This window comes from Rutilus rutilus (assembly GCF_951802725.1).
Source record: "Rutilus rutilus genome assembly, chromosome: 8".
NCBI classification, from domain to species: domain Eukaryota; kingdom Metazoa; phylum Chordata; class Actinopteri; order Cypriniformes; family Leuciscidae; genus Rutilus; species Rutilus rutilus.
This window is the reverse complement of record NC_140222.1, coordinates 7,389,808-7,417,601: the sequence shown is the minus strand read 5'-3', so window position 1 is coordinate 7,417,601 and position 27,794 is coordinate 7,389,808. Positions and strand designations below refer to the sequence as shown.

The window sequence follows — 27,794 nt, the reverse complement described above, 5'->3', positions numbered from 1 at the left end:
CATTCAGCAGAAGCTGTTTATCCACCCAACAGATCTAACCACATTTCTGTACAGATAAAACATAGGAGAAAACCGTTGCAGCATCCATTTTGACCCTGAATAACATTTATAAAGCTTGCCTGCATTGTTGCAACAAAATTCATCAGTGACTGTTAATGAGCAAACACAGTAATCTATAATTGTTAATTTAGAGAAATTTGCATTTGGTCTTTGGAAAATTTGATGTTTTGTTGAGATTATAACAAGATCTCTGTTTTTTTGATTACATATCCTACTTTGGTATTTTGCCATATCTGAGCAAAATAACTCTTTTGAAACTCTAGTTGACACACATGTGAGTTTACCCTGGCCTTCTCTTCTGAAGAAACTGAGAAGTGTAGAGGCCTGGATCAATGTTTCCTGAAATTCAAGTATGATGATCCTCATAGTTTAGATGTATACTATGGTGGCTATATAACTGTAACAACACACTTTAGTCAACATGTTAGTGAACCAACATCTCTAACACATTTTTGTGTATTCATTTAATCAAACAGGAAAACAAAATCCACGTTAGCATTTCAATGACTTTCCGAAAGAGGAAATAATATACATACATATACAACAATATAGTAATTTTAACATAAAACATGGAGAGACTCTTGAACCTCAGAGTGAGTAAACTTTATTGATAAACACAAACAGACACATATGGAGGATAAAGCATGGTATACTAAATATTTAAAACAGTCTTGGGAAATCTACAGTATTTATCATCCAGGATCACAATGACCTCAAAGATCACTTAGAGGAAATATAAATGACAAAATAAAACAACAAATCAGATTATATTTATTATATTATTATATCTGAAACCGTAATAGTGTAAAGCCAGATGCAGTTGTTGTGATCAGATCATCATTTGTGAGAAACAGAATCACAGAGTTTGATGATTGTTCTGTGGTGAAATATGTGTAAATCACCTCCGTCATCTCAGATTCCTGTAACACAAACACAGAGTCAAAGGAGAAAAACAGTGAGTGTTATGGGATATGAGTCAGTGAGTATTATGGGATATGAATCGGTGAGTATTATGGGATATGAGTCGGTGAGTATTATGGGATAAAAGTCAGTGAGTATTATGGGATATGAGTCGGTGAGTATTATGGGATAAAAGTCAGTGAGTATTATGGGATATGAGTCAGTGAGTATTATGGGATATGAGTCGGTGAGTATTATGGGATAAAAGTCAGTGAGTATTTTGGGATATGAGTCAGTGAGTATTATGGGATATGAGTCGTAAGTATTATGGGATAAAAGTCAGTGAGTATTTTGGGATATGAGTCTGTGAGTGTTATGGGATATGAGTCGGTGAGTATTATGGGATATGAGTCGGTGAGTGTTGTGGGATATGAGTCGGTGAGTGTTGTGGGATATGAGTCGGTGAGTGTTGTGGGATATGAGTCAGTGAGTGTTATGGGATATGAGTCGGTGAGTATTATGGGATATGAGTCGGTGAGTGTTGTGGGATATGAATCAGTGAGTGTTGTGGGATATGAGTCGGTGAGTATTATGGGATATGAATCAGTGAGTGTTGTGGGATATGAGTCGGTGAGTGTTGTGGGATATGAGTCAGTGAGTGTTATGGGATATGAGTCGGTGAGTGTTGTGGGATATGAATCAGTGAGTGTTGTGGGATATGAGTCGGTGAGTATTATGGGATATGAATCAGTGAGTGTTGTGGGATATGAGTCGGTGAGTGTTGTGGGATATGAGTCAGTGAGTGTTATGGGATATGAGTCGGTGAGTATTATGGGATATGAGTCGGTGAGTGTTGTGGGATATGAATCAGTGAGTGTTGTGGGATATGAGTCGGTGAGTGTTGTGGGATATGAGTCAGTGAGTGTTATGGGATATGAATCGGTGAGTGTTATGGGATATGAGTCTGTGAGTGTTATGGGATATGAATCGGTGAGTGTTATGGGATATGAGTCTGTGAGTGTTATGGGATATGAGTCGGTGAGTATTATGGGATATGAGTCGGTGAGTGTTGTGGGATTTGAATCAGTGAGTGTTATGGGATATGAATCGGTGAGTGTTATGGGATATGAGTCGGTGAGTGTTATGGGATATGAGTCGGTGAGTGTTATGGGATATGAGTCGGTGAGTGTTATGGGATATGAGTCGGTGAGTGTTATGGGATATGAGTCGGTGAGTGTTATGGGATATGAGTCGGTGAGTATTATGGGATATGAGTCAGTGAGTATTATGGGATATGAGTCAGTGAGTATTTTGGGATATGAGACAGTGTTTCTTTTGTTAAGAAATTCTAAAACTCAAGACCAACAAGAGTGACTCTGGAAAACACATATTCAACAACACATAATATACTGCACAATGCCAAATATGATCAACAAGTTTGTGAGCTAGTTTGCAGAACCTCAAGGAGAACTTGAAGAAGGACCTGAAGGAATCTGTGGGTCTGATGTTGTAGCTTCTAAAAAGAGACAATCATTAGAGTGAATGAGTCAATCTGATCTACAATAAAAGACAGATATCAGCTTAATAAACAAATTCAACAAGATTACACTGTCAGAGAGGTGAATGTCATACTAAAACGATCAAATGAAAGACTAATTAAAAACGATAATGTAAAAAGAAAGTGATTCAATAATTGTGTATGTGGTCTTAAATGAGTAAGTGTTTTGTTTGTTTTATAAATACTTCTGAAATAACGGTGTAAAAATATATGAGAAATTATTCATTTCGTAGAAAACACTTTTACTTCAGACGAGAATCACGTCACACTGAAACTAATGCTGTTTGAGCTTCAGTGTTTTATAGAACCAACATTTAGAGAGACCAACAATGAACCTGTCATAGAAAGAACAGTTCAAATTGATTATAAATCAGGTAAAAATTATATATGGACGCTGGTTCATTCATGGGTTCATGAGTTCCTTGTTGAAACATTGAAATTTTGAATCATTTACAAACAGTTATGGTGTGTAATGAACCCTCGTTTTCTAAAATCACGTGACTTTAGAAGTTTGATGCATGCTCCAAATCACAGGTTCAAAACAAATGATTCACAAAGTTTCAAAGCTTCACAAAGAGTGTTTAGAAAGTGCCCGTCACTACTGGAAGGATTATGTGATTGATTATGAGCACTTAAAATGGCCGACTCCCTTATCAGTGCTTACATCTGCGTCTCGTCATCGTGGCCGTACAAAAAAATCATCAGACAAAACAATGCCGTCTACCCGTGTGCTTCATTGCACATGACCAGACCCCATCTAGAGGCCACTTCACTGCTTAAAGATTCTCCAAATAACTAAACCACACCCACTATAGACCTTATTCAGAGCAGCGCCATGACAGGTATGGAAGCAATAGACTTAAGCCTGTTTTATGCTTCTGCGTCGAACTGCCGCCGTAGCTACGTCGTAGGCTGTGTGTAGCGCGCGTACCCTACGGCGTACCCTGACGTGCACCTCTCCAAAAATGTAACAACGCGTCAATTCTACGCGGACACAAGCGCTGTGATTGGTCTGCCAGAACCCCTCCCTCGGGGTTTCACACGCTCCCTAGGTGCGCGTCAACGCGGACAACGACACAGAAGTATAAATTAAAACCAACACGGTGCCTACGGCGTATAGGCTCCGGCGTAGGTCCGACGCAGAAGTATAATGAGGCCTTTACCGTGTTTTCAATGGCATCAGCTGGAAAAAGCTGTATGTCTGGAGTTTTTTGTCTACTGAAACTTCTTGGAAGGATATTTTTGAAGTATTTCATTAGCAATACAATCCAAAAACATATTAAATAACAGTACAACCCACTGAAGAGATGTCAAGAGTATGTATCCCTCAGCCTCGCTTTCATTCCCATTAAAATTCAAAGATGGCACTGATGTGAATAAGGTCTATAGATCGGCACATATGAATCAAGAGAGCGCACGTCTGTGGTGTGATACGAGAGAAAGTCGCACCTAAACCGAATGTGTGGTCTGAAATACAGCGTTGCTATGGACGACGACATTTATCAGAAAATATGTGAATGCAGCGATTGACCAATCAGAATAAAATATTCCATAAATAAATGCTAATATCAGTGCTGTCGTACCTGCACATGTGTGACAGAGTGTGTTGATGTCCAGATGTGTGGTCTGGTTGCTGATGGGATTGTTCAGCACACAGCTGTAGGTGTTTTTATCCTGATATTCCACCTCCAGAGGTAGAGAGAGACTGATGCTGAGATCAGACGCACTGATGCTGGACAATACACTGATTCCTTTGTACCAGGAGAGAGTCACATGACTCACATTCACCACTGATGAACACACCAATGAACATGATGATGATGAAGATGATGATGATGAACAGTCTCTGCTGATGACAGGAACAGGCAGACGAGCTGGAAAATAAACAGAAATATGATCAAATCTAATAAACCATCTTATATTCGGTTCAGTGTGTTAAGTGAGTTTTATATGGTCTGTCATCTCTAAATTGATTCAACAAATCAATATTTGAAGAATATTTGAAGCACAGGATAAATTATCTCTACTCACCATAGACAGAAACTCTGAATGATTTTGATGACAATCTTCCTGAAAACATCAGTAGTTGATAAACTCCAGCATGTTCAGTTGTGGTGTTTGTGATGGTCAGAGATCCAGTTTGATTGTCCAGCTTCAGTCTGTCTCTGAATCTCCCATCAAGAACATCATCATATACAGTGATTCTGTCGGCCCGTTTATTGATTTCAGCTATTACAGTGCTTTCATTTCCAAACCAGTGAATCACATCATCATCCTTCATTTCAGTAAGATCAGAGTTTAGAGAGACTGAATCTCCCTCCATCACTGATATTTCAACTGTATCATCAAACAGACAAAAAAAAAAAAAAAAAAAAAAAACCGACACAGGGTTTGTCACAAATGGTTTATTACATTAAATAGCTTAAATTTAAACTATCCTAAAAGAACAAAAATAATCTAAATGGTATATGAATTAATTTAAAATTTGTCATAAAAACCAGGTGTAAATATATATATATATATATATTTTTTTTTAACTCACCATTGAGATAGAGATAGAAATCAATCTTCTTAAAGTCGATCTGTAGTTGATAACCTCCTTCATGTTCAGTTGTGGTGTTTGTGATGGTCAGAGATGCAGTTTGATTGTCCAGCTTCAGTCTGTCTCTGAATCTCCCATCAAGAACATCATCATATACAGTGATTCTGTAGGGCCATTTATATATTTCTACTATTAAAGTGTTTTTAAACCTCCACTGAATCTCAACAAAATCCATTTCAGTAAGAGGAGAGTTTAGAGTGACTGAATCTCCCTCCTTCACGGACACTGCCCTGTCTCCATCAACAAGCTCTCCTAAAGTACAAACACAGCAAGATTCTTCTGTTTAAATGATAGACTTTTAAATAACTTTATGATGGATTACTAATATAAACACTTTGAAATTTACATTTAGAAAACTGATTAATAATTATATATTTGAGATTATTTTGAATAAAACTCATTGGTCCGATCCACACAACAAACACTGAAAACACTTTTACTTCAGACGAGAATCACGTCACACTGAAACTAATGCTGTTTGAGCTTCAGTGTTTTATAGATCCAACATTTAGAGAAACTAACAGTGAATCTGATGCAGAAACAACTAAAGTCATAACTAATTACTAAAACACATTTAAAACTTACCAACCAGATGCCAAAAACAATCAAGTAATTCAAAATACTTTTACAGCACCTTTCACAATAAATATTCCAGTGCAATGCTTCACTTGAAAAAGAGGTAAGAAATAGCTAAATTAATATTAATATTATAAATGTTAAACGACTGACGGTAGTATAACAGTTTTTCAAATTGCTTACACACAATTTCTGAAACCATGGCTCAAGTTTTTTGGAAACTCACACAAAACCACAAAACACGCACCCAACATGCAACACATCAGACAGCTCTTGCAAAATCAAACTCTTCCAAAAATGGTGTTTTTGCGTAGTAACTCTACACACAAACATCAAATGATTAGCCGCATACACACCAAACTACACACAGATGTGAAAAATGTAAAACACTACTCCACTCTCTTTTGCTTGTTCATTGCAGTGAGTGTGCAGGAGTTTGTCACATGTACATGTATACAGTATATATGCATAATTGATGACTGTTACAGTTATTGAACTAAACTGAGTCAACACTGAAGTGACTTGAGCTGAATAATCACTCTATTGGCTTCTAGAGCAGCTTTACAGGAGAATTTGTTTTGAATTTGTTTCTATTGTGAAGCTGCTGTGAAACTGTTTATATTGTGGCTTGTATGTACATTCAATAAACATATATATATATATATATATATATATATATATATATGTGTGTGTTTGTGTATATTCTACACACACACACACACACACACACACACACACATACTGTACATGCATTCATAAATACATATATGTAAATAAATATATATATATATATGTTTTGCAAAAAGTTTGTTTTTCAATTTCAAACTGAGTGTAAAGCGTATGATGCTTGCAGTTTTGCAGACTTGGTCTGATGATTAGATGCATGAGTGAATGCAAACAATAAAAAAAGAGATTATAAACTAAAAAAAAAAAAAAAAAAAAAAAGCCGTTTAGAATTGACATATAGGTTTATTTACTTGATTCATATTCATATGCATAGGAATGCATGCAAATTATGAATGAATGTATTGAACATATGGTTATCAGGATGGCCTGTAAAAATATTATTTGCAGAAAGATTTTTTCCAGGATCCCTCTTTTTTTTTTTTTTTTTTTTTTTTTTTTACATTTTACAGATTATTTGAGGTAGGTGATATATATATATATATATAATGATTTCAAATGTGAGATGGTGCCGCCATGTTTGTTTGCGCCGCAGTTCAAATTGTCTGAAGAGTTTGAATCTGACAGTTATGTGACATCACTGAACATTCCAAATCCCAAATGTGGGATTGTATCACTCAAAAGGTTTACTCACTGTAGACATAGAGCCTGAAACCCTTGATCTCACTGTTGATCTGTAGTTTATAAAATCCATCATGTTCAGTTGTGGTGTTTGTGATGTTCAGAGATCCAGTTTGATTGTCCAGCTTCAGTCTGTCTCTGAATCTCCCATCAGGAACATCATCATATACAGTGATTCTGTCGGCCCGTTTATTGATTTCAGCTATTAAAGTGTTTTCATATCCAAACCTCCACTGAATCACATCATCATCCTTTATTTCAGTAAGATAAGAGTTTAGAGAGGCTGAATCTCCCTCCTTCACAAACAAATCTTCACCAAACACTCCTGAAGAACAGAGTTTTTCACAGATTAAAGCTTTAAAATCACTTGATGTTGGTTTGATGAAGCTTCACTAAAATACTTTTAATCGTGTAAATGTGATGTGAAAATATTCTGCAGCAGTTCAAAGACAAAAGATGAGGAATGAAAATGAGAAATAGTTAAACAGTTTTATATAATCAAGTGACTTTAATCTCAAATAAGAGTGTTTTCTCTCAGCAAAATCACACATTATTTGTTTTTATATGATAATAACAGTGAAAACAGTGAATGTTAATCCTTTCTGACTAATTTAACCAGTAATTTATCACATCAGAACAGAAACAACTGAAAGCAGAAAAACACATTTAAAACTCACCATCCAGACGCCACAAACACAAACAGAGCAAAACTAATTTGAGAAACATTTTCTTCATCGGTTCACTGAAAAGCCCACAATAGTAACTCTTAATGTCTGAAACACTCAGATTGATCTGAAAGACTGAACTGAGATATTTATCTGGTTGTGTAACCTCTCACGTCCATCCTCTTTTACATCACGAAAATCAACAAGCTTTTGCTGATCCTTCATTTTCAAATGAATTCTGGCCCTGAATGAAAACTCAAAACCAGGAACAGGCAAAGTTCATGCGATCAGCAAACAGCTTCTCCGAAGAAAGGCAAAACACACAAGCAGTGAACAAAGTTTAAGTCCAAACCAGTGTAAATCAAGCAGAAATAAACAGGCTTGATAATGTATCTCCATCCATACTAGCGTTTTCAAGAGTTTTCTAAAGGTCTGAAAATGCTTGAATCATCTTTGCATGTGTAAATCATAATACGAGCTCACTGAGACTATCTGGTACCAAGGTCACTCTCAAAATCATCATTCCCTGTTTGGTTCAATACACAGATAATGTTTTGCTGTTTACAGACGCCGCTTGTTTTCTGCAAGATACTGGTGGGGGTTTATTTCTCATTTGCTCCTCTAGTTCAACTGGCTTTAGTCTCTTTTCTAAATATTATTCAACATACATATATTTACTTTAATGTAACATTGTCTATCACAGCATTTCTTGTCCAACTTCACAATCTGTATGGTGTTCTGTATTTACCTGATGACAGGCAGACGAGCTGGAAACCATGAGAATAGAGATAAATCAGGGTGAATGAAGATATTCAAGCAGACGAGGAAGAAACATCGAGAGCAACCAAGTTTATCAAAAGTAGAGCTTTTGAAAAAATCTGAAATAGAAAGTAAAAAAAAAAAATCCTGGGTTATTTTTTCAAGCCTGTGCTGGATTGAGTCTTTTTGGGATATTTTTCAGTGTTTTTTTTGTGTTACCCAGCTCCTGGGTCAACTGTAACAACCCAGCGGTTGAGTTATTTATCGAGGGCTTTTTGCATCCTCTTCAGGAGAGAGCAGTTCTCAGTGACATTGAATTAGTGCATTTAAACGGTAAAATACAGGTTTGTGTGCATTTTATTTTAAATATAAAATCGTTATTGGTCTGTAAATCATTTAATTTTATGCAAAAAATACAGAGATGCAACCTAAACAAGTGTCGCATCAGTCTTTTGCATCCTTGCATAAAATAAATGATTTTATTCTGAAAGATATTAAATATTAATGATAAAATATGTCCTCAGAGGTGTTCAGTGTTAGTTTATGGGCAGGTTATGGAGTCAGTCACAGCATCTGAAGTTAGCGGTTCCTGCGTAACATAATATCATGCAAATGGCATTAACAAGTTATCATGCAAACCAGTGGTTGTGTGGAGTATTTTACAAAAGTTTAGAGGATTTAAGTTAATCTGTAAACACTAATTCATGTATGAAGTATAAAATAAGTTAGTATTCTAGAAAAAAATAATCAACCCATTATGCTGGGTAAAATTAGCCCAACATGTGTTCTGTCCTAATATTTACTGGGATAAAAACAAGCCAAATTGGGTTGTTTTTAACCCTGTGTTTTTAGTGTAAAAGCTCTAAATGTAAAAGGTAGTCATTTTAAGAAAAAAAAAAATCCATATCATAATTAAGTAACTTTTTTAGATTATCTTTAAAGCTATAATAAATAAAACAGGTGAAACTGATATTTAACTCACCAGAGAGTGAGACAGCGAGAAGGCCTGATAAAAGTATTGGTCTGTAGTTTATAAACTCCAGTGTGTTCAGTTCTGGTGTTTGTGATGGTCAGAGATCCAGTTTGATGATCCAGCTTCAGTCTGTGTGTCTCTATTTTTAGAAAAATTCTCTTCATCGGTTCACTGAACACAATAGTAACTTTTAAAATGTCTGAAAACACTCAGATTGTCTGAACTGTGATATCTATCCCACTGTCTTTCCTTGCCTATTCGGAGTGGATCAAACTCTAAACACCCGTGGTCATACAGGTGCACAATTACACCTCGGTCCTGGTGTCTTAAACTCCGCTTAAAAGCGCAACCCAAAGTATCACTTCCTCAATTCTCTCAAACTCTTCTAACCAGACAGCCCTAACCAAAAAATAAATAAAATCTTCCTTCCTTGTTTGTTGATTAGTCAGGGATGTCACCGGAGAGTGATTGCCCGCACACTCTCCACCATTAACTGTAGGGGAATTTACAGTTAAGACCAGATGACCAGATATGATGAATGAAGACCAGGAGTCAGAGATGCAATAAACTGAAGAATTTTTTTGCTGAAGATAGTTTACAGTTTCATCAGCAGAAGTCAGCTTCAACACTCAGGAAAGAGTTTGTAGGCCGTTCTGCGTACACACTCAATTCAACAGCAATTATACTCTAACACAGGCCACTAAACTACGTCATTACCTCAGGTTGAATGATTCTGATTGGTTAAGACATAGATACACTTAGAAAATCTCCACATATGGACATACAGTTTAAAGCATATCTCCATTGATTATCAGGATGACAACAGGGATCCTGGTTTAGGCATGAAGTGACCCACCTAGATTCAAGATTCTAAACATATGTATTGTCATATGCACAGTAATAACTCCACGGTTTTTCCCACACAATGAAACTCTTACTTTTTTGTAAATCTCCCTTACACAAAATAAACAAAATACAATAATAAAAAAGTGCAAATATGCATTGTGCAGCAATCAGGGTAACATCCAATGGGGGTAATGGGGAGGTTAGTGCATAATGTATTCTTCAGGAGTCTGATGGCTTATGGATGAAAACTGAGTCTTTTTGTCCTTGATTTCACACTCCTGTATCGTCTCCCAGGTAGCAACAGTGTGAAGAGGTTGTGTTGTGGATGTTTAATGTCCCTGATGATGTTGTGGGCCGTCCTGATGAGCCTGGAGCTGTAAATATCCTGAAGTGATGGGAGTTTGATTCTGCAAACTCTGGAGAGCTTTCCTATCCTGAACAGTGCAGCTTCCAAACCACACCGTGATCGAACTGTTAATCACACTTTCAACAGAACATCTGTAAAAATTTCCTCAGCCTTCTTATTGGGATTTCCTCAGGAGCTGCTGAGTGTTGTGATCCTCGCTGATGTAGGTTTGAGGAATTTAAAGGTTTTCACCATCTCCATCTCTGTCTCACCAATGTAAATTGATTTATGCTGCTCCTTCCTCCTCCTCCCAGGATCGATAATCATCTCCTTGGTCTTATGTATCTATTAGCAAGGTTTACATATAAAGTGGCCAGTGAGTGAATTCATAGTTAAAGCTAAACTGTAATACTTACTGTACAGTTAAAGCAATTTATTTTTCAAGAGTCTTATTTTGGACACTAGATGGAACTCTAGTTATTAGTGGGATGCTGTTTTATTTGATGAAATTTGTCATGGTCTGTCAAACAACTGCAAATGAGAAAAATAAAAGTATTCCATTTGTTGAAAATGTAATTTTGTTTTTATTGAATTTTTATAGAATTGAATTTTCATAAAAAAAATTTCTGAATATGAGAATATTTCTTACACTCAATTGAAATGTAGAAACGTTAATTTGTTAGCAGTGTTGTTAGTTACTTACTACGGAAGCGTATTGCATTCACTTGAGGAAAAAAAATCTACTCTGTTTTTCTGATGAAATTTGTCATTTTAGGGGTGGCCACCATAGGGGTGGTGTGGCGCAATGGATAAGACACATGCCTTTGGTGTGAGAGACCCGGGTTCGAATCCACTGTGAGACACCAATGTGTCCCTGAGCAAGACACTTAACCCCTAGTTGCTCCAGAGGCGTGCGACCTCTGACATATATATAGCAATTGTAAGTCGCTTTGGATAAAAGCGTCAGATAAATGTAAATGTGAATTAACGAGTTAATTATCTCAGAATTACAATATAATTTTTCATGGAAAAAAGTTTTTTTTCACTCTGTTTTTCTGAATTAATGAGTTAATTATCTCAGAATTCTGAGAATAATCTTCATGAAAAAAATTATTTTGCTCTGTTTTTCTGAATTAACGAGATCCCTCAAAATCCTGCGAGAAGCTCTCACCTGCACGAAGTAACGCCAGGCCACAGTTGCTGATGCTAATCAGCCTGACCCTCCAACAACAACAACAGTGCCAGGCCTACATGGGTTCAGTGCAGGTAAGATAGCTAAGTTATTATAGTTACATGTTAATGCCAAATAATGTCTGCTAACTGTTCGCTTGACGACATGTAAAACGAGGTTAAGCTGTTTATAAACAGGTAACGTTAATGTTACGGGCATATTTTTTACTAACTACGTTAACTTAAGTTACACCATCAACTGCAGTTGGTAGGCTAACTTATGTAATGTTAAGCTAATATTTGTACCGTTAGTCAGCAAAAGGAACCTTAACTTTTAAGGTCGAGGGGATAATTACGTGTGATTTTTAGAAGGAATATTACGTTAACCACCTTCCTTTCAGTTTGTTGGCTAGGATAAGTAAACCACGCTATTTGCTGTAACTTTAGTGCTTAATTTGTAAATCAAGAGGTCCTCGAACACAGAGAGGCTGCTGTCAGGGAAAAAGTCACATCAGAAATCCCCAGTGCATGCAGCACGTTGGACATCACGACATTACATAACAGTGAACAAACATTCAGAACTTTGCCAGTTTCAGAGCCAGCAGGGATAGGCTACTATTTCGATTAAGTTTTGCACCAATAATAATGTTGAATATATTCTCACATTGCTTCAGTTCCTTTAGTTGTGCCCTCTCTTTAGGTTTGTCACTATGCATATGTGTCCTGTAATTGTTTTATTTGTTGATATTTTCTAAACTGTGTACTTGATGCATTTAATAATTTGGAAACAAAGCTAGCTTTTTGAAGCTTTCCAAAGCAAGTCATATATTTTTCAGAAACTAGATTCCGGTTGTGCAGTGAATCACAGATAAATGAGTACATATGGCCTGTGTCTCAACACTATTGACCTTGTTCTTGAGTCTAGCCTTCTCTACGATTTGAGTAATGTTACTGTTAAAGGTGAGCACATTCAAAAGCTTAAGACAGTTTGACTTCCAAATGATAAGAAAGGCCTATAGTTGCCTATAGTACTGGGTTGATACATGAAACATCCATTTTTAGCAACATTATCACACTCTTGGCCTTTATTAATGTTCTCGTAAAAAATACCGAAACACATTTTTGAGATATTTAAAGCAATTACACTTTTGAGGGTACAGTTCTAAATCTGTTTATATTTGTGGTGCAACACATATTTACATAAATGCTGCCTTTTTCCGACATTTGTTCAGGGCCAGCTATGGCTACGTCTTCAAATACCCCCCTCCCACAAGATGATGGTCTGTGGATGTTTCTTCAGAGCCGAGAGATTCCTGAGGAAAATATTCAGAAAATGCAGCAAGATCATGACAGCACATTCATTACTGCAATATATTAATTTGAATTGTTTTACTGAATCTCAGCAGATTATACAAGTAATCATCATAAATTGTAACCCTATCACATTTAGTGCCAGTGCTTCCGATTTCTTTTTTATGCCAAGCACACCTGCCTCTCCCAACAATGCATTCATGTCTTCCCTATTCTAGCCCTGTAAAATAAGGTTTATAGGCATCTAGAGTCACTCGTTGTAGGATCCATTTGCAGGCTTTATTAAATAACAGGGTCAGACAGGAAAGGTCAAATACCAGCAATATCAGCAGAGCAAAATACACACACAATCAGAGTCCAGGGGCAGGCGGCAAAACAATCAGAGTACAGAGTCCAGGCAGAGAGTAAAGCAGGCAGGCGGCAGACAACGAGAGGTAAGGTCCAGATCAAGTCATTACAGGTAGACAAACACAGGGTACAAACGCTCAGAATTGTTCACTGGGAAAGCAATACATCGCACTGATCACAGCGAGAGCTGTGCTTAAAAAAACCCATTGACGAGCTACAGCTGGACTTGATGATCAGCATCAGCTGCGGGACTGCTGGGAGTTGTAGTGCACACGGGGGAAAGAGTCAATACTCGGGCGAGTTCCTCCCTGTGACACAGGCAAAATGCTGACTTATATGTTTGAAATAATAAATAAATACACAAAATAAAATATTGTGCCCTTACAATTACTGCTTTCCATTTTGTTGTGATTTGATATTGTTTTAAAAGGATGGAGTAATGTTTAGATGCCAGCACAGGCCTTGGTTGGGAGCTGAAGCATGGAATCAATATGGAATAGCAATATTATGGAGTACATAATAGCAGTAATATATGGGAGAAATGTGAAGACTCAAATTTCATCATTTAATGTTGTTTTTAGTATTATTATTACTATACTTTTTATATACATTCATAATCACTTGTACTCATTGTATTTTGTGAAGATGTGGGAGAAAGAGAGACTTTGGGACTTTGTGTGCTGAGTTAGAGACTGGAATATGCAGTGTTTCACCAAGCATAGTATATTCATTCATTCATTCATTTTATTTTATTTAAGTGTCATGCACAAAATTTGTGCCCAGCCCACATGGGCTTATAAGACACTGACATTTCAAATTAATAGCGGACCTTTTACCATTATAAATAATATCATTACATAATATCATTACATCTTAGGATAGAGCGTTCTTTGCCTTAAAGTCCAAGCTTTCTCCACAAATGTTGCCACACTAAACCAGTCATTACTAAACAACCAGCCCAACATATCCCCTTCAGATAACCAAAATAAATCAGGATTCTTACATTGAATCTTTTCAAACAAAACATTTCTCAAATCATTATACAAAGGACAGTAAAACATAAAATGAAATTCATCCTCAACCAAACTCAAATCACAGACAGCACAAAGCCGGTCTTCCTCAGAAACCCCTTTATACCGACCCACTTCCACCTCCAAAGGCAACACTCCTGCTCTGAGCTGTGCACACAGGGATCTCTGTCTCCTTTTCATATTACAATTCCCATAGGGCTCTGTGGAAAAACAGACCTTGAACTGCCTATAAATTCTCAGTTTAGGTTTATTTAACACTTCTAACTCCCACTGCTTTTTATAAATATCAAATAATGTTTCTTTTACAGAAGATATTGTAAATTGTAAATTATTCTGAAACAAAATTTGAGAGTTTACTTTAAATGAGATCTCATGAACATCTTTAGTCCAGGGGTGCCCATTGACTTTATCCCAATTAAAGACTTTCCTGGTAAGTCTATAGTCAGGTAGGCTCACCAAACGATTCCACAATCTAATCACTTCGATCCTTTGCCTCACCACACAAGGCTCCCAACCCATGTCTCCCTCTACAGCTACCTTAGGGGCGAACCTATGAATACCGAGAAAACAACGTAGAGCTTTATGCTGAACAGAGTTACACTCAGGACTCTCCATAAATCCCCACACCCCAGCAGCATAAAACAGCACAGGTGCAACCATATAATCATACAGCCGCGTGAATATAGGGAAACTCAAATCAGGACATACCTTCATCTTATTAACTACAGACCCCAATGCCCTTCCAGCAGATTCCCCCAAAACTCTCCTACCCACAGAAAACCTCATATTTTCTTGAAAAACAAAACCAAGGTACTTATATGTTGCAGAGTAACTCAACAATGATTGACCAAAATGAAATGCATAATCACTTTGGCAAGTAGATGGTTTTCTGAAATGCACAATTTGTGTTTTCTCTAAATTAATAATAAGTCTCCATTTGGTACACCAATCATTCATAATATTCAACATTTTTTGCAACTCAATTTCTTTTTCTGCAATCAACACAATATCGTCAGCGTATAAAAGAATACTAAGATTAAGGTCTTCAATAGTTATTCCCAGATTTGCCATTTTAATTTCTTGTGCTAAATCATTAACATAAAGAGCAAATAACGTTGGAGAGAGAACATCTCCTTGTTTTACCCCAAACGGAGTAGAAAACCAACCAGTCCTTAAATCATTCACCTGAACACAAGCTACTGGTGCCTTATACAGGGCTTTAATTGATTTATAAAATTTACCATTAATCCCATAATTAATTAATTTATACTCCAGGAGGTCTCTGTTTATCCAATCAAACGCTTTTTTTAAATCAACAAAACAAACAAATGTACTTTTTCCCACCTGTAGCCGTGCTCTCACCACGGAAGATAGGACATAAATGTGGTCAATACATGCCCTATTTTTCCTGAATCCATTCTGCTCATCAACCATTATTTGATTCTCTTCAATATACTCGCAAAGCCGATTGTTCAAAATGGCAGAATAAACTTTATAAACTGTACTCAATAAACTTATGCCTCTGTAATTTAGAGGTATTCTAGGGTCGGCCTGAGAAGACTTAGGGATTGGCTTAATGATTGATTTATACCACCCTGTTGGAATGACACCACTACAAAAACAATTTGTAAACAAACAGTGCAGAGTATTCAAAAGCTTAGGACATTTAAGAACTTCATTTGTCAATTCATCTTCTCCCACAGCTTTTTGTAATTTAATTTTTTCGATTACCTTCTGTACCTCCACCATTGTAATCTCACTGTTTAACAAATCATTTGTTGAAAGCAGTGGTGGACTAACATTATTCCCTTCGAGAACTCCCTTGGCCTTACAGGTATTTATAAAAAACTGGTCATCAAACTGATCGGAACAGCTACTAGCAAACAAGTTGCTGTAATCTGCCTCCCATCTTTCCAACACCTGATCAGTTTGAAAGACAGATTCTCCACTCTCTGTGATAATTTCAAGTGGGATAGTTTTTTTCTTCTTAGGCCCAAGCTTATTTATTTCTTGCCAAAAGTATTTAGAATTACTATTATGAAACTGTTCCAACTGAAGAACTTTCCCCCTCCTATAGCTCCTTTTATTAGCTCTGAGCTTTTTATCAAATTCAGATTGACCACTTCTAAAAGCTCTGTACAACTCCTGCCTTGAGGAGGGATCTTTACATTTCAAATATTTTTTCTCAGCCATACGAAGACTTTGCCACACACTCTGCAGTTCATTATTCCAGTATGGCTGTTTGATTTTAAACTGCCTGTGTTTAGTTCTACTGTGCATTTCACTTTTGGGTCCGTATTTGCTAATTTCCTTATTTAATACCATACAGAAACGTTCATAACAATAATTCATATTATCCTGTGTTTTTTCTCCAAGTTGTAACTCCTCTCTTATGACACTTAGAGCATTATCACAAACCTCAGAATCAAGAAAATTATCATGCAACTTTCTTATCAACTTTTTAGTTTGTAGACCAAGCTCGATATCATTCCCCATACACAGAATCTGCTTTGTTTGAAAACGCAAATAAAGCACAGAATGATCAGGAAGCCTACATCTATCATCTATCATATCTATCCCCTGTAGCCCATTTTTGTCCACCAGGTCATGAGGGGTAAAAACACTAAATTCAGAGCATGTTTTTAAGTCCACATGTGGGATCACTAAATAGTCCACCACAGCCCTCCCCTTGACTGATACAGAGGTGAAGCCATCATTTTCAGGATTAACCCTTCCGTTCAGAACACAACATTTAGAATCTCTGAGAAAATCAATAAAACTTTCTCCGTGTTTATTTTGGCCTGCATCCAAAACTACTCTGGGGGGGATATCGTCTTCATCAACATAATCTCTAAGGTGCGCAATGCGACTATTTAAATCCCCACATATATAAATAGCATCGAAATCAACAGCATATATTAATGACAGCAAATGAGCAAAAAAAAGATCCGCATTACGACCCCATGGTGAGGTTTCTGGAGATAAATAACATGAAATTACCATAAAGGAATACTGAGAAACTATATTTGTAAAGCGCACACACAAAATTCCATCAAATGTCTTATCAATGGATTTTATAATGTAATAGTTCAGAAAGGCGGTTTTAACAAAAATACCCACACCTCCAATAGCTTTTACTGCTTTTCTGTGTGCCACCCTGTTATGTCCAATCCAAGTAAATCCACTGAGTTCGGGGGCAGATGCGCTCTAAGTTTACAGTTATTTAGCGTCCATCCATTAACATTCCAATGAACCAAGACAACACCGTCAGCACTTACAGACTGGGCATGGTCTCGTCACACCCGAGGGCCTCTTCCTGCAGTATCCTCTGGACCAACGCGCTTAACCAGTCGCCCATTACCGGCCACGAAGTAATCCTTTGCAACAGGGATCTCTCGAAGAAGGGTCCTTAGGTTAATCTCCATCAGCCGCTCCGCGTGTGATTTTGCAGACGATATAAATACTCTTCCATATGTATCACTATCTTTAAGTTTAAACTTCCTCCGAAGCACCGCAACTTTATCCCGAACCGTCTCTAGCTCCACTTTCACAAGTGTAGGCAAGTATAAGTGCATATAGTATGAGTGCATCGACACAGAGTGAAAACTTTGCAAGATGGCAGAAAGTGACTGTAAAAGCAGAACAATTTCGGCTTGGTACCTTGAAAGAAAGAACAAAAAACAAGCTAAGCTTTTGAAAAAAGGGCTGGACATAAATGCAACTATGGATGCACAGTTACACTGGTTCGAGTCGCAAAAAGATTTCCAATACTTGCAGCTCATTGGATTGTAAAACAGGGTGGAATTTGTTGTGATATAAATGGTGGTCCAGTTCCACTTGCTGAAGCAATGAAGCCTCAAATTGAAGCATTTAATAAGTTGAACAAAATCATGTCTATTAAATGTTCAGATGGAGAAAATACAACCAATGATGATTCGTTTGATCCAGATTGGACAAATATAATAACTGAAGCGGAAAGAAAATATTCACAACCACCAGTGAAATCCGCAACCACAGTAACGCCTCCTCCTTACAACCCAATTTATCCAGCTTTGCCTGAACAATATACAAGTTCATCTAAACCTTTGACACAGCCTCAAGCTTCGAGATCAAATGGAGGTCCAGTTGACAAAATGTACATTGCATCTGCACAAGCAGCTCCAATAATAACAAGATCTAAATCAGCCCAGCCAAACAGAGACATGCTACAATGTACACCAGCTCGTAATTATGGATCTGACTGGGGTGATGAGACAAGCGATGACAACATGATCACAGTTGACAAGATCGGTCCTGAATTTTCTTCACCTGTTGTTAAAAGGGAAGATCAAACACAGAGTTTTGGCGAGAATTAGACTCTCTGGTTGAAGCACATCAAATGACATTAAAAGACATACACACCATTGTGAAAGCTAAAATCCCAAGAGACAGCCCAATGGATAAATTTGTGGATTGATGACCAGGGGCGACCCCTGGGTCTTTGGCAAGCATTAGATGTGTTTCGAAAAGAAATCCAAGAAATCTTGGCCAGCGGGAAAATTCCTTTCACATTAGTGACATTGATTAAGCAAAAGGATGATGAATCTCCAGATGAATATGCTCTGCGTAAGTGGAATGCTTACGAGAGATGGGCTCTCTGTGCTAAGAAACAACCTGACAGAGATGATGTGCAGTTCACTGACACAGTTTTGGATGGCTTTAGCTCAAAATACCAACAAGCTTTATCACTTGGAGTTAATCCAGGTGAGACATTTGACCAAATTATGCAATGGGCTGGCCGCTTAGAGATGGCTACGAGATCAAACATTGAAGAAGGAAACAAGCCAAATCGAAGAGGAGTGGCGACAGTTCAATACAACATAGACACAGAGAGGTGGTTGAAGATTTGCAGCAACTGTGGAGAGCGTGGTCACTTAAGAAAAGATTGTTGGGCTAAAGGAGGTGGAGCAGAAGGTCAAGGTCCATCATTTAAACAAGTCAGTGTGCAAAACCATGATGAAACCTCTCAAGGGAAGACGTGGACAGAAGCACAAGTTTGTCAGCTCATTGAGGGAATTATGTGTAACTGATGACTGGAGGAGCAATTCTACCTCTTGATGCTCCGCCACCTGCGGGAACAGGAGGAGATTCTACTTTGTTCCAAGAGAAGTTACGACACTATCTCACAATGCTGGACAAAGCTACGAAAGACAATAATAAGAAAGTGAGAGAAGCTCAACGGCAATGGGATGAAAAACATACCACTACTGACATTCCACACATTCCTGACTTAGGCAGTTTTGTTATGGTCAAAATTATTGCTAGGAAAGGTTTAGAGTCTAGATAGTAGAGATCATATGAGATACTCTTAACCCATTTAAGCCCAGTTGCCGCAGTACATGGTTGTCATTTTCCTTTTGTAAATATTTTTCTAGAGGTTGTCCATGTTTTATTTCTCAATGAAATGCAAGCAAACAACCAAATAAAGGATTTCAAGAAAAAAAAAAAGGTATTCACTTCCTCCCTGTCACATGAGGCTGTCAACTTCCTACCCCTATTTCCAGGAAGCAGGGCGAAGGCAAACCCTCCCAAAGAAAGGTCATTTTCATGTTACTAATAAGTATTTTTTGTTGACATATATATCTCTACATAATCATGAAGGTCTCTAGAATCAGCCAAACAAAACAAATCTTACAAGAGATCTATAGTTTTTTGTATACTTAGTCAAAAGTCCAAGCGGCAACTATAGTTGCCGGTGGGCAAATGCCTTGTAAGTACATATATCATGGGAAAATGGGGTATACTGTGTTAATAGGTTAATAAATCAAGTTTATTGGTCTTGTTTAGTGCATAAACATAACTTAACCCTTTAAATGACATCTCTATATAGATATATTTTTTTCTTCATTCTATTTATTTGTATTTATTTATTTTCATTTAACTTTTTGATACACAATGCCCTGTTATGGCTGCACTTTGTTCTGCACTATGTTCCACAACTTTAACCCTTGTGCACTGTTCGTTTGCGGTTTACAGTCAGGCTATTTGGGGTCTGAGAGACCCCAGGCAACAAAATGTTATTTTGTAACAACATATATATTTTAAACAAATGTAATTTTACTCAGTTTATTAATGTTTTTACTCTACATTTGGACATTTTTACTCCACAAAATGTTCAAAAAAAGAAAATAAAAATTCTCCAAAAATTTGCCTTATAAAATACCCACATTTCTAACTTTCATTCATGGGGATAACATGGATAATTTGACATGGTTTAGTGTAAGATTTTTGGCCAAATCTTGGAAAATGCAGTTTTAAAAGTAAAACAAGTAGATGGCTGCAGAGCTCTAAAAGTACTAAAAGTTTCAAACTAAAAGACATCTTTTCACAAGTTTTTCCAGTTAGATTCATATCTACATATAATGAAATCACAATTATAACAATAAAAGTTACTTTCTGTCAAAGTTTGGCAGTTTTTATACTGAAAAAAAATCAGTTTTTCAATAATGTTCCATTATGATTAGAATCAAACCTGATCAGGATGTTACAAAGAGAAAAGTTGGAAAGATTTTAGAGTTTATCATTTATTTCAAACATCTGTTTTTCATATAATTCTACAAATTTAAAGTGTGCCACTTCATTTCTGTCTATGTGTGTTCTGTGTTGTTTCTGATTTTGAGGATGAATTTTGTCCATTGATCAAATTCATTTGATTCTAATCATAATATAACATTACTGAAAAACAGATTTTTTTTCAGTACAAAGAGTGCCTAAACTTTGACAAAAAGTTACTTTTATTATTATAATTGTGATTTCATTGTATGTAGATATGAGTACAACTGGAAAAACTTGTGAAAAGATGTCTTTCAGTTAGTCAAAAAGCAAATAGCAAATAGTGGTGCTCTGCAGCCATCTGGACTGCATTTTGGACTGCATTTATATCTACTGGTTAAAGTGATAAATTGTTACTTTTAGAACAGCATTTTCCAAAAGATTGGCAAAAATCTTTTAAAAACACTTAATTATGTCAAATTATCCATGTTAGCCCCATGAATGAAAGTCAGAAATGTGGGTCAAAAAGACCCTGAACAGTGCACAATGGTTAAGGCAAATGGATTTGTTGTTTGTTGTGTTTTCATATTCAAGAGATTATAAGCTAGATGCAGTTTTTTTGGGGGTCTGCATCAAATGTTCTTCGACTTTTATACATAATAAATTTGTTTATGAATAAAGATTGATCTGTTGAAAGCAGTTATTTTGAGATAAATGCCAAATGTTCTCCTCCTATTCATATTTTACATTGAAGAGGTGCATACAACATATTTGCCCACCGGCAACTATAGTTGCCGCACATTCAAATATGATTTTCAAGAAAGAAAAAAAAAAACCTGGGGAAAATAAATGCAGAACATGTTCACATAGGACACTATTAACAGGATTATATGCATGAAACCATTCGGAAAAATTTGGGCACAAATGGGTTAACAACTGATGCAAGTGGTATCATTGGTCACAAGTTAAACCTTGCTTAGTGAATGAACAAAATAATCATGGTTAATGGCCTGAGATTGAGCACTGTTCATGCATTAGTTTTAAGATTGGGAACAAAGAAGTGATGTTTAATTATTTCTCTGCTTCCATTTCAGGAATCAAGTTCATTGACATTGATTAGAGATGGTTGTAAGTTATTCTCGATACAAGACATATTGATAGAACCAAGAATGGGAAATTCTGTGTGAAATAGGAGATTTTACACATTCTAAACTACATGCAAAACACAACCTCACAAACAATGAACACCCGCTTACTGATTTTCAACCCAAGGGATAGTATCCTTTAACATCAACATTTATTTTAGTTTGTTGTTTTGTCCTTTGTTTTGTTTTGTTTTCTGTTTCTATTCTTCTGTCTCTATGTTTGTCTTGGTCTGTTTGTACTTTCCTTCACTATCGCTTCATTAGGTGGCCACTGATGGAGTATTGGTGTGGAACTGACTGACGTAGTTCCAGAGGAGGGACTGAGACTCAAATTTCATCATTTAATGTTGTTTTTAGTATTATTATTACTATACTTTTTATATACATTCATAATCACTTGTACTCATTGTATTTTGTGAAGATGTGGGAGAAAGAGAGACTTTGGGACTTTGTGTGCTGAGTTAGAGACTGGAATATGCAGTGTTTCACCAAGCATAGTATAAGGGGAATACATTCCAACGTTAATGGAAACCATATGTTCTTCTGCTTAATGTATGTGTTCCTATGGTGATATAGTTTTTTTTCCTTGGTCAGTAGTATAAAAACCAAGCTGTTTGTCCGAAAATCAGGAAGAGATGGAAATGCAGAGAAGGTGACTGAGAAGCTGAATTAAGACCTTTGCTTTGTCCATTGTCTCTTCCTCCTATGTCTTATAAACCAAATAAATAAGAGATCTCTTGGCAAAATCACTGGTGTCTGTTTCCATGAAATTAAACAACAGGGGAAAGCAAGATTTTTAAATCAACAAGTGCTTTTCTTGTAACTGAGGTAAATGGTTACATAATTAAAGAGGAATACATGAAAGTAATCAGTCCCCTGCCTAACTTTGATGTCAAGGATTTTCACTGTTAATACACTGTATTTTCAGCATCATTATGTCACTCAAACTTCATTGTTATGGTTACAACCATTTTTTTAGACAGCAGTTTTTGTTTTAAATTACTTAATATTTTAGCTCCTTTTATTCCCATGCAAAAAAAGAAACAAGCAAGTGAAGAAAAATATAAATAAATTTCTGATTTGTAGCTACTGCTAAGAAATTAATTTTCACTCATATGGAAATATAGCCATCTTTTAGATTTAAGATAACCAATATGTCTTACTGTATTGTTTTGTTTTCATTACAGATTGACAGCTCGGTAGTTGGAGAAATAGATGATGCCACTATGACTGCTTACATTCCAGCATATGGTGATAGGATTGCTACAAGGCGTTTCTGTATGGAAAAACAGAGAAAAGGTGGTGATGATCTAAAAAGACTGCCCTTATTTGAAAAACTTAGAAGAAAGATGGGCACATTGACAAGCAATAAAGACACAGATCAAGATTTTGAGGAGGAGCATTCTGTGCTCAACTCCTGTCCATTCTGACACAGTGCCTGCTGGCCCATTAAGTCCTACTTATGAACTTTTGCATGTGACAGCGAAACTCCACAGAGTCAATCTCTTGGAGGAACTGATGTCCCAATTCAAGGATGAAGCGATGATGTCCTACCTTGTGAAATACAGCTTCATTCATGAAATGGGGGCAGATGCTGATGGCGTGTCCTGGGATGTATATGCTACCTTCTGGACAGAGTTTTTAGACTGTGCAGCAGAGGGTGCAGATGTGAGGGTGCCATCACTATCCCCAAAATGGCAAGAGGAAGAATGGAAATCTGTTGGTAGGATAATGGTCAAGGGATTAAAGGACCATGGATATTTTCTCAAGCCTTTACAGCAGCAATCACATTTGGTGAACACACTGTCTCACCTGATTTATTGTTTGACTCACTAATGTTGTATCTTAGTCAGTCTGAGCGCGATCTCTTGTCCACTGCTTTGCAAGACGCCCTTGATGGTGATGATGAAGATGAGCTTCTTGATCTTATGGATCGCATGGGAGTAAGAACAGTACCAACACAAGAGAACTTGAAAGCTGTGCTTCTCCAAGTGGCCCACAAGCAAATAATCCAGCAACCAAAATATGCACTGGATAACATTGCAGCAGTCGCAGGACCACCTCTCAGGGAGTTCTTCCCCAGTGTGCTGGATATGCAGAAGATGTATGAGGATCTTAAACCATCAACCCGAAAGGTATTAAAGTTGATCACGGCCTCTCCAGCTACTCCAGCAGAGAACCAAAGTTTGCAATTTTTACATCAGGGGATTGGATGAGATAGGCCTCCGGAAGATGTTGAGATTCGTGACAGGGTCTGATGTCATCTGCGTTAAAGACATTCAAGTCATATTCACCCCTTTGGAAGGGTTATCAAGGCGGCCTATTGCACATACTTGTGGCCCAACTTTAGAGCTGCCATCAACTTACAACAGCTATCCTGACCTCCGAGCTGAAATGGAGGCTATACTCTCCAGCGACTTCTATGCAATGGACATTGCATAGAAGTGTCTCACTCACTCACATGTACACACTCTTCCCTCTTGCCCAGTTATAGCCTTATCAGTGCCATCTGTTTACCTTTAGATAGTGTGTGAATGTGAGACAGAGCACATAGGGGAAGTAATTAACTCAGGTGGTGCATTATGAGCGCAGGGTGATTTATTTTTTATTTTATGTTTTTCAGTTTCAGTTTTATCCAGAATGTCATTACCAAACTTACTGTGGAAACATGTTTACTGGCTGATGAACATTTTGTTGATGGACTCCGAATATATCCAGCCCGTAGAAACATGTACACATGATAACAAGATACAATAATGATAATGATACAGGACCATTCAAATGCCATTTAGGTTGCCCTGTTTGCAGTGGGCCCAAAGTGTGTCAAATCACATTTGTTCATGCTGAATAGTTCCACCATGAGGACAAATTTGCCATTTTGACAATGGCAACATGTTTTGCAATGTTTCATATGCAGTTGCTGTTATTACCAGACTTAAACTGTCTGTAGAAACATATTGAGTGGCTGAACATTTTGTTAATATACTTTAAGATCCACTTAACCAAAAAAAAAAAAAACAATTATAAGCCTTTTACACAATGTATGTTATAAATGCATGTGGATACATTTTCATTTTTAAGTGATTTAGATACGTGTACCAATATTTTAAATGTACTTTTATGTAAGCCATTATTTCTGTTAGCAGTTTAGGAGCATACTTTTTGAGACAATTTAAAAGAAAAGTTCTTGTAAAGTTGCATTTTCATTGAGAAATTATAATTAACTTGGACCCTGAGGTAATGTCAGCTCATGTTAAATCTTAATATTGGCATTGTTTGGAAATCTGTTCTAACATACAGCACTGTACATTAGAAGGTGTTCTGCTTTTTACAAATAAAAAGCACAGGTTTCTCTCTTGTTTTGTACAGATCGTACAATTTTGGAAGGCATCTTTACTGCAGATAACACACATGGATCTTGTCTCACACAGTAGAATTACTGAGTTTTGACAACTGCACTGCAGTTCCTGCATTCACCAGCACTCTTTAGACAACATATTTAAACAGTCATCTCTACAACCAAATAGGCCTATTTCCTACATACACAGTAAATCACACTGGGGAGAAAAATTTTTGCACTGCACTGGTTTAGCATGTATTTATATGATGCCAAATTACTGTGTAAAAAAAAGTGCTTTATTTGCAGCCCAGAGACACATGATAACAAGATACAATAATATGTTTGATTTAAAGGCCATCCAGACCACATCTGGTGATACGAAATAGTTCCACCATAAGGACAAATGGGCCATTTTTGACAATGGCAACATGTGATACCTTTCATTTGCAGGTACAGGATTGTTCCCAGTTCTGTGGTTGAGATGTACTTTTTACATAATGATGAATAAAAAGAGATGATATGGAGCTCAGTTGGGAGATGTCAATTATGAAAGAGCTGTCTATTACTGATTGCTTAAACACAGTACTTCTGTCAAACATTTACAGTGAATGTCATGGTATATAACCCTTTTCCGTCCAAACTGCAATTCTGTTGTTTTTTTGGCTATGAGTGGGAGCTCACATTCAGTCATTTGATCCAGTAGAACAACTTGTGATTATTAAATTTGGGTACGTATGTAAGCACGTAAGAACATGTAAAGATCAATGGCTTCCTCTGGAGAGGTTGGTGGATGAAGATGGCAAGGCAACACATGTCAAACACTGTATTATCACAGGGATATGGTCCTCTCTCATGACATTCCTCCCTACAAGCCTGTATCTTCTGTTGGGATGCCTCTTTAAGGTACTCCCTAGCACCAAAAAGTTGGGGTAGGGTGTACATCATCACTGGACGTCCACCTGGAGACACAGCATTTCTGGATGGGCGAATTCTGTGAGTGATCCAGAGGTGAACAACATCCTGCAGTTCTCTCTAAATATAAAGAAAAAGAGTGGGAAGAAAATTAGTCCACACCGTTGCAATACCACCTGCAGGCAAAATAAATGCTTATGGTCCAGTATGATGCAGTAGAGCCGTTTCTCAAACAGTTTCATGCATGTTAAATTCTATATTTGAAAACAATAAATCTCTGTATGTTAAGATTTGTGTAATATGATCAGGGTCAGATAAGTCATCCCTCTCTCACATACTGTGTCCCACTAATGCAGAGAAACAATTTTCTTTCACCAAAATGTACATAAAAGTACCAGAATGAAATGAATAAAAGTAGGCTACTCATAGTGCGGTACATTTTCCTTGTCAGTGTTTTACTATTATGATGTTTTTGGGTTAATATTAGATAGCAGTTTGTGCAACATCCATATAACAGGATTAATATTACAGCTGCATTAATGCTTGTGTTGCATTTTATTGTTGTAGATGTAGGCTGCTGCTAATTCTAACTACTTATGCTGAGATCCACTTATCTCTTAAAAAGTCAACTATATGTAGGAAAAATTGTGATCTACAAATTAATTTAATAATCTAATTAAATAACTAATGGTTATCGCCCATTTGCTTCTGTTATGGAACAGTTGTTAGACCTATGAAATGAGATAATTATGCTGCATGTCACAACATGTTGGCGTATTGACAAAATCTATAGCTGAATAAAATATCACAATTTACAATTTACTAAAGCACATTTCTTACCTCTATTATTTCAAGACATGTGAACTGTATTAGACTTTGTCTAGGAAGTCACCGGAGAAGTCGTCAGAATCTTTTAGATCTTGAAATAGGTTGATCCAGAACTGTGCATGCTGCTTCCTCAAAAATCCCCACCAATGCTCTATCCGTTGGTTATGATTGCTTGAGCCATACAAATAGCAATTTCCCGAAAAGTCGTCCGTATGATCATGTCTCATGAACATCTGCATCTGTTCTATGTAACTAAGTCTGAGCGAATTCGGGTGGCTGTCCCATTCCTTGATAACACCGCATCAAAGTATCCAGCGATGACCTTGGGATCACTACTTGTAGACTATGCATGTAGCCATGCGTGAAAACCCGTCGATTGCACCATTGATGCAGATCCCATATGGTTTAAGTTTATCATATGAATCATAAAAAGTTCAGGCCTGGATTATGATACAAACGTCGCCGAAGACGATTCCGGCGCCTCAGTTGCACTCCATGGGGATCCAGTATTTTCAACAATTGCCTGATTGTCTCTTGTGTCACCACGTAGCCAGCCTGAATGCATTTCAGATGCATCATCTTATATCC

The 27,794-nt window shown here is 37.0% G+C and overlaps 2 protein-coding genes and 1 long non-coding RNA gene across 3 annotated transcripts in view; 1 reads left to right on the top strand and 2 right to left on the bottom strand.

Annotated features, from left to right (window-relative positions):
• Positions 1-27,794, top strand: part of LOC311295061 — a 262,848-nt gene that overhangs the window by 82,058 nt on the left and 152,996 nt on the right. The gene's annotated exons all lie outside the window — the stretch shown is intronic.
• LOC311295017 (uncharacterized protein) overlaps positions 1-27,794 on the bottom strand; it is a 69,579-nt gene that overhangs the window by 7,148 nt on the left and 34,637 nt on the right. The window lies entirely within an intron of this gene.
• On the bottom strand, positions 816-7,784 carry LOC311295019 (uncharacterized protein). The gene is made up of 7 exons (XM_084416190.1): positions 7,679-7,784; positions 7,015-7,326; positions 5,061-5,372; positions 4,550-4,855; positions 4,102-4,392; positions 2,420-2,476; positions 816-980 (listed from the first exon to the last, which is right to left on the bottom strand). The coding sequence occupies exons 1-6, from the start codon at positions 7,734-7,736 to the stop codon at positions 2,421-2,423; spliced, it is 1,335 nt and encodes a 444-aa protein (XP_084272316.1). The 5' UTR covers positions 7,737-7,784; the 3' UTR covers positions 816-980; position 2,420.